General features: G+C 36.6%; 1 protein-coding gene across 2 annotated transcripts; it reads right to left on the bottom strand.

Annotated features, from left to right (window-relative positions):
- Window positions 1-618: 618 nt before the first annotated feature.
- LOC127438654 (MICOS complex subunit MIC13-like) lies at window positions 619-3,559 on the bottom strand. Of its 2 annotated transcripts, none has more exons than XM_051694374.1 (4): window positions 3,388-3,559; window positions 2,625-2,781; window positions 1,260-1,311; window positions 619-1,162 (listed from the first exon to the last, which is right to left on the bottom strand). In XM_051694374.1, exons 1-4 carry the CDS (start codon window positions 3,414-3,416, stop codon window positions 1,065-1,067), a joined length of 336 nt encoding a protein of 111 aa, XP_051550334.1. In that variant the 5' UTR covers window positions 3,417-3,559; the 3' UTR covers window positions 619-1,064. The 2 variants fall into 2 exon arrangements, with proteins under 2 accessions (XP_051550334.1, XP_051550335.1); XM_051694375.1 differs by having other exon boundaries at window positions 3,347-3,498.
- Window positions 3,560-8,755: the final 5,196 nt, after the last annotated feature.

Below are 8,755 nucleotides of genomic sequence, written 5' to 3'. Positions count from 1 at the left end.
ATGTTTTCCAATATGCACAGATATTAAATGGAATTTTGGAATATATAATGCAGAAAACAATGCTTGGGGTGATTTAGAGTTGGTGTCATAACGTAGTTTATTTTTATTCTTTATTTAAATGGTCAGCCATTGACTGATACTATACTGACTTTTATTTAACTATAATTTTAATTTATTCTTTAAATGATCAGCAACTGCCAGATACTGAACATACAGTACTGATGTTTTTTAAGCTATTTATTGTATTTTTATTTATTCTTTCTCAGTTTTCATTTCTAGAATTTGTTGACAATGTATAATATAATGTCAAATATTCTTTGATAAAAATATTTAAGAAAGCAGCCTTCTGAGTACCTTTGCATAGTCATATCGGTGCAAATCCACATAGAAAAGGTCTGTTTTCATTCCAGCTCAAAAATTAACTATATCGGACACCATATCGGTAATCGTGAATTTTCCCTCTCTAAAATCGGTATCGGTCAAAAAATAAATAAAATAATCCCATTTCAGACGGGCTCTAATATATATAAAGCTAAAGAAAATCCTCAAAATAATTGACAACACTAATTTTACATTAGACAAAGCACCATGGGATTAGTTATACAAACTATACAAAACTTATTTGGGATCAGTTTATTCCTGTATAAAAGATGAATGTTAGATGGGTTTGGATGGACATGTCTAGGACGAAGAGATTTTCCACATAAATAAAAAAGCTGAAATAACAATATACATATAGAACATGTTTACATTACTATCTTCAAATTAGGACTCATCTCAGAGCTTCACTAAAGGTATATTTCTGTTACTTTAACCCCACAAGGCAGAGTGTAAATGAAGTTTGGTGTGAATGTTGGTATTATTGAAATATCTTCATATTGTGAATTCAACAGACTTCCATTTCTGTTTCTCTGTATAAATGGAATTCCATCAGTAACTTATAAATACATGGGGAGACAAACTTATGCTTGGAGATTCCTGAAGTGTATCAGCCTTCTCAGCCATTGCATCATGAGAAGTTTTATGTCGATTGTATCTTATGCAAACTGTTATGCATTAAATGCTCATTTTGAGAGATCTTTCAGGTATTGCAGGCTTTGCTTGGTGTAGTCAGTCATTGTGGACGGAGCAACTGATAAGGTGTGGATAGACTTTTGGACCCCTGAGAGAGAAAATTTAGATATTGTAAGACTTCTGGTTATGTGGCTAAAATGTATTATGTAATGTAGAACATTTTCCACCAAATTAACTATATTTACCGGAGTTCCATGCATCCAGTGGGGAGAACTCTATTTTGGGTGTGGCTGGAAGCTGAAATATTTCATAAAAACAACAACAACAGCAATGTGACTTGAAAAACACAGAAAAAATCATTGAGTCTCAAAAGCCACCATGAGAAGTGTTCTGGTTAGCATTATGTACTCATTATGAAAATACACATTTTCTTTTCCCTCAGTGGTTTCACACCTTTGTAAATGAATGTCGGGTGAAATTCAGTTAGAGATGACAGTAAGATGACTTCTGTGCTATATCTTTAAATCCCATTATACTTAAAAAAAAACAAAAAACATCTGATGTAAGAGCTGCATCTGCAGTCACTGGAGCTACATTCAGATTCAATTAAACCATTTAAAAATTCAGGATTATAAAAGTTAGTTTCACTACTTTGCATGGATGTCATCCACTGAACTGTTTCCTTTAGACTATATATCTCAGCTCTGTAAGTCCATACAATGCAAGTAAATGGTGACCAGAACTTTGAAGCTCCAAAAAGCAAATAAAGGTAGCATAAAAGTAATCCATACGACTTCAGTGGTTTAATCAATGTCTTCAGAAACGATAAAATAGGTGTGGGTGAGAACAGACCAAAAAAGAACTCCTTTTTCAGTATAAATGTTGACAGCAGTCTCCTTGGCAATCATGATTTCAAGCTCGATTACACTTCCTTGCGCCATCTAGCACTCAGCTCATGCCTCAAGAACTAGGAAGTGTGATTGAGCTTTAAATCATGATTGCGCCTAGATTCTCACCCAAAACCGATTAGAACGCTTCTGAAGACATTGATTAAACCATTGAAGTCGTATGGATTACTTTTATGCCGCCTTTATGTGCTTTTTGGAGCTTCAAAGTTTTGTTCACCATTCACTTGCATTGTATGGACCTACAGAGCTGAGATATTCTTCTAAAAATCTTCATTTGTGTTCTGCAGAAGAAAGCCATACACATCTGGGATGGCGTGAGGGTGAGTAAATGATGAGAGAATTTTCTTTTTTGGGTGAACTATCCCTTTAATGGCTGATCTAAACAAGAAAATATCAGGTAAATTATGTTGAAGCTCATAAAATCTCATGATGGTTTATAAAATAATTCTCCATCTAGAGGTTATTGTTTAATAATGTATCTCAAAAAGTAATACATCAGCCTCTCAAGGCAAGTGGTCGACCAATATGGGTTTTTCAATCTGATGGCAATACCAATGACTGGAAAGTGGGCTAGTCGATGTATTGCCAATATATCTGAGATATAGCCGATACAATTTCATTGCCTATACTCTGAAAATAAACAAAGCATTATTAACACAAAGCATGAAAAATACAGTACCATACTAATCAGATGTGTTTTACCTTAAAGCCAAAGTACTTCATCCACTCATTGACAGCAGGGGGGATCGCGGCTTTAGCTCTGCCCAAGGCGACAGACCCCTCCTCGCTACCTCCAAGCAGTCTTGAATCATACGCCACATAAAGGGCTCCTCCTGCAATGGTCACTTTAGTGGCAAACCTGAAACATGCATAAACACATCTTATTTTAGACAGGTCTGTTAGTACTAAGGTCAAAGTTAGGTCTATATGGTGAGTCACAGCTGACTAAAGATTAGCCAGGTTATCAATAATTGGCCTTCTTAGTTAAAAGCAATTAGATCTATTAGGTTTGGGATCTAGTATACATATTACAGAAGAATTGTTGATTTAAAACCTGAACTGCACAAAGTGACACATGATCTCACTGAGAAAAACAATGGAGATGCTTGCAAAGATACTGGGTTAGCATGACACCAACCAAACGCTAATTTAATAGAAATCAGCAGACTGAAGATCCGAAATGGAAATCCAGTGTTTAAGGTTTATGTTGTTCAAGTTTATTTACATTGTAATTAACATGCTAGCAATCCCTTTTCTAAAATGTGAATGCAGGCAGCTATTCAAAGACATGCGGGTCGAATATATATATATATATATATATATAATAATTACTATTAATATAAAATACAACAATGCACACAATTTGACAATCAATGTCTCTAAAATTAAACATAACCACACTGTTGATAACACACGTGAGCTACCTGCAAATTAGCGCCATTTGCTGCCATGCAAAGACACTTACTTGACTAGAGAAAAAATCTTGGCAGCCATGGTCTCAAAATCAATAATATGTTATATAGTACGAACTTATGGAAGAAAATGTCCAGAACACAACACTCTTCACTAGTTATTCTAGTCTGTCTAGAAAGCTAGCTCCACTGACAAGGGCATTTGCACCCGCAGAAAGAGCCAGTATGAATAAAGTTAGTTTCGCTATCCGCACATTCGACATAAAGGCACTTGCTGAAAATAAGAAGTTTGTTATTTTTATGCATAAATAATGTATTGTATGATTTAAGAAAATTTATAATCTTTTATTATTTTAATTAATTTAATTGATTTCCTTATTAATCAGTCTTAATATACAGTAAAATAGAATTGTGATTTAAAGGTACAGTTCACCCAAAAATTAAAATTCTCTCATCATTTACTCACCCTCACGCCATCCCAGAATGTGACATTCTTTCTTCTGCTGAACACAAACAAAGATTTTTTGTAGAATATTTCAGTTTTGTCGGTTCATACAATGCAACTGAATGGTGACCAGATCTTTGAAGCTCCAATAAGCATATAAAGGCAGCATAGAAGCAATACATACAACTCCAGTGGTTTAATTCATGTCTTCAGAAGTGATATGATAGGTGTGGGTGAGAAACAGATCAATATTTAAGTTCTTTTTTTACTTTAAAGCTACACTATGTAACTTTTGGCCCTCTAGTGGTTAAAAAATAAAACTGCATGCGTCTTGCGGAAGAACATTGTTTTGGTTGTGCTTCGGCTCTGCTCCTCTGCGCGGATGAATGTGGTTCAAGGCACCGGCGTACACATGAATACAGAACATCTTATCAGAGCGAATGGACAAATAAATAACGAAAGAAAGGAAAAGATGGATATCTGAAAACATGTCATATGAGCAGGTAAGTGCCATATCTTATGCTGTTGTTTTGACCTATTGGAAACATTCATGTTTAATAAATGACATTACAAAAGCTAGGCAACATTCATTAACATTAGACATAACAATTGCTAGTCTGATAAGGTCAAACGTTGTGAAGTTTTTATAACGGCAGGATATTCTGGCCAAATAGACTATGGTAGTAATTAATTTATAGATTGTCATTGTTATCAACCAGTGGTCAACATCATTTCAAGACTCACATGTCCTTGGCAAGCCTAGGACTAAAGGATTTATTTATATAAATGATTGCCATTATAAAGAAAAATCGGGTTTTATTATGGATTTTGCTTGTAGACTCTGCTCTGTTTGGGGTTTCTATGATTTTACAACCGGTGATTCCCCGGAGGTTTGCCGTTTTGAATAATCCATGGTAAATTTTTCTTGTTCGTTGTGACAACAAACTTTCAGCTTCAGCTACTCCCACACAGGCACTAGAGTAGCCGGAGCTTATTTTCTCTGTGTACGATTAAGAAGTGAACACGCACGGGCGAATGATGCATGTATGCAATTTCCCGCGAAATCCGTCCCAACATCTCTAAAATATAAATCATTACTATAAGTTTATCAAAGTGTATTTGGGTAAAGTAAATACATGGTTTGGAAGATGTATTTTTGTTGAACTCTCTCATAACTAACATTTTGTAATTTCTTAACAAAATAAAGTTACATAGTGTAGCTTTAAATCTTTGTTTTTAGGGATTCACAATCTTAATGCATACCTACTGAGCAGAAAGAAAAACTTGTATGTTGTCTGTTGTTCTTGTAGTGATGTCCGAAGGCAGAAGATGACGCTACTTGATCCTGGAATTTTCTAACTATACAAGCTCTGCTTTGCATCACTTTCATCCTTATAATCTCTGTGTAAAATGTATTAATAACATTTAGACTGAGGAGAAATGTTGTGAATAAATAGACAATTAAGAAAATATATGGTTTGTCTATTTTCCTTACGATCACTGGTATTTGATTGACTGAATCCTTGAAACAGTTCCTACCTGTCATTTGCTTCAGGCTGCATATTCAATAAAAATCATACTTTCTGCCTCATTCTCTGAATGGAATCCACATGAGATCAGTAAAAGAAGCTGTTATAACCACTAGATGATAATTGAAAGTAAGAAATATGCAGTAGATAATGTGTAATTTGTAATGCTTACATAATACATCCATGGCGTTAATGCTAATGCTAGTGTGCTAACCTTGGCCATAGTATGCATTTTTTAAGCTGTTTTATTATATTTTATGATGGAATTTGTAAAAATAGTCCATGCAATATCATGAAAATCTGTTTTTAATAGTTGTTTATATATATATATATATAGAGAGAGAGAGAGAGAGAGAGAGAGAGAGAGAGAGAAAGAGAGAGAGAGAGATTTTTTTTAAGAAAAGGAGCACCTCTGTTTCTTGGAGCATACAGGCCAAAGTATAGCCTACTTGGTGCGTCTGCGTTGCTGATCGCTCCGCACAGTATGCGTGACGTAAATTCCGGCATAATCCAGTTCACACGGCCTGACTGTGCGCCTGCCAGATTTTCTTGACTTGCGGACACGGTCATCATCTGTGCGCATCGTTGGTGCATGCACCGGCCATTGACTCTATTAAAAGAGTATGGCAAAGAAGTTGTAGTGGGCATGCGTCAAACATGTTTGTATTAACTCGCGGTCAGAAGAGTATACTCACAAAGGCAACGCAGCTGACCAGGTGCGAGGTGATCCGGAACACGCAAAAACTAAGTATACCCGGGCCTTAATGCCGAGGCCTATTGTGGACCAACTGATGTATATATATGCTCAATAGAACCGATCTACAGTCACTTTATCTACACTGGTGGCCAAAAGTTTGGAATAATGTACAGATTTTGCTGTTTTGGAAGGAAATTGGTACTTTAATTCACCAAAGTGGCATTCAACTGATCACAAAGTATAGTCAGGACATTACTGATGTAAAAAGAAAACAGCACCATCACTATTTTAAAAAAGTCATTTTTGATCAAATCTAGACAGGCCCCATTTCCAGCAGCCATCACTCCAACACCTTATGCTTGAGTAATCATGCTAAATTGATCATTTGGTACTAGAAAATCACTTGCCATTATATCAAACACAGCTGAAAGCTATTTGGTTCGTTAAATGAAGCTTAACATTATCTTTGTTTTTGTTTTTGAGTTGCCACAGTATGCAATAGACTGGCATGTATTAGATCAAAAATAGCAAAAAAGAAACAGCATTCTCTAGAAACTCGTCAGTCAATCATTGTTTTGAGGAATGAAGACTATACAATGCTTGAAACTGCCAAAAAACTGAAGATTTCATACAAAGGTATACATTACAGTCTTCAAAGAGAAAGGACAACTGGCTCTAACAAGGACAGAAAGAGATGTGGAAGACCAGATGTACAACTAAACAAGAGGATAAGTACATCAGAGTCTCTAGTTTGAGAAATAGACGCCTCACATGTCCTCAGCTGACAGCTTCATTGAATTCTACCCGCTCAACACCAGTTTCATGTACAACAGTAAAGAGAAGACTCAGGGGTGCAGGCCTTATGGGAAGAATTGCAAAGAAAAAGCCACTTTTGAAACAGAAAATCAAAAAGAAAAGGTTGGAGTGGGCAAAGAAACACAGACATTGGACAACAGATAATTGGAAAAGAGTGTTATGGATCTTAACCCCATTGAGCTTTTGTGGGATCAGCTAGACTGTAAGGTGCGTGAGAAGTGCCCAACAAGACAGCCACATCTATGGCAAGTGCTACAGGAAGTGTGGGGTGAAATGTCACCTGAGTATCTGGACAAACTGACAGCTAGAATGCAAAGGATCTGCAAAGCTGTCATTGCTGCATGTGGAGGATTTTTTAATGAGATCTCTTTGAAGTAGTTTAAGTAGTTTTTTCAAATTGTTTTAGTAATTTTTCATATTATTAATGTCCTGACTATACATTGTGATCAGTTGAATTCCACTTTAGTGAATAAACGTACCAATTTCTTTCCATATAAGCAAAATCTGTACATTATTCCAAACTTTTGGCTGCCAGTGTAGGTCTGTTAGTATGATTTTTGCCAAAAAAAAAAAAAAGGACAGAAACGATTACAGTCGGACTAACGCGTTATAATAGAGCGACGAGTCGAAATAATTTTTTGTGGTAATCAACGTTATGCCACAAATGCTGTCGAAAGAGCCTAAAGCCCTATATACACATGCAGAGACTTCCAGCGACAAAGTGACACAATCCCATTCATATTTCAATGTGAGCTAGCAACTTCCGGCGACAAGAGCGACAGCGACCTCTGACGATTAGATGTGGGCATGGCAAGCGACACGACAAAGTTGAAAAAAGTTTAACTTCATGCAAATGAGGAGCGACTTTCAGGAGCGACAACCAATAGGACACGGTGTTCACTGGAGCTTACACAACCCCTCTCCTTTGTAGTAATGAGTCGAGTGCAGGCAAGACAGAGAAGAAATTAAAGTTTCTGGGAGCAATTTCACTGTTCTATATGATTTGTCTGTAACCACATACACTGATATAATAAAAAATTCCTTGTCAAATAAGAATGAAATATTTGTTTTACTGGTAATCTAGCTCATCTGTGATCAGATTTTCAAAAGCTATGGCCAGTTGTGCAGCCATCCAATAACATTAGAATGACAGCAGTAGGAACACCTACTAGCGACAAGAAATACTAAGACTAGTGACATCTAGCGACAAAATCGCTGACAATGTGAACAGAGCTTGAGTTGTATTGGACCCGGAATATTCCTTTAATTTATTTCCCTTTTGATTAGGCCTACTATAGTCGTGGTTAAAGGTAACATTGTGATTTAACGAGGTCGCGTTCCAATTTCCAAATATGCTTCAATACTAAAATGTTTATGTAGGCCTATACGTAAAGCAAAATTTCATCATTGGTACAGTCTGTGCGAACTGCAGAAAAACCTAGTATACTCGGGCATTAAAGGCCAAAGTATACTCCGGTTGTCCGCGTTGGTGATCGCTTTGCGAACAGTATGCGTGACACGAATGTGGTCATCAGCACAGTCCGCACGTGCCCAGTTTTTCCACACACGGACAGTCCTCGTCTGTGTGCCTCATCGGCATATGCCTGCGGTTGAACATACTAAAAGAGTATCGCAAAGCAGTCGTAGTACACATGTGCTAAATGCGTTCGTATTCGTTAGCGGTCAAAAGAGTATCCACCTTTCTCCCCTTTTCCCAAATGTGGAAGTGTTCCACGATTTGACTTTTCAATTTCCGGTCTCCAGTGTTTTCACTCGCATCGGTATATTCTTAGCGGGTAATGCAATGTTTAAAGTATTACTATTGTAAAAATTGTCAAAAAAAGATGTGGCTGTATAGTTTCCATACTTTACAGAGTCGAGATGACTCTGTAGCCATACAGACTGCCTCAACTGCGTGTAGATGACATGAAGCG

Source organism: Myxocyprinus asiaticus, chromosome 50, assembly GCF_019703515.2.
Source record: "Myxocyprinus asiaticus isolate MX2 ecotype Aquarium Trade chromosome 50, UBuf_Myxa_2, whole genome shotgun sequence".
Classification (NCBI taxonomy): Eukaryota; Metazoa; Chordata; class Actinopteri; order Cypriniformes; family Catostomidae; genus Myxocyprinus; species Myxocyprinus asiaticus.
The sequence above is the reverse complement of the archived record's forward strand: the minus strand, read 5'-3'. Positions and strand labels throughout refer to the sequence as shown.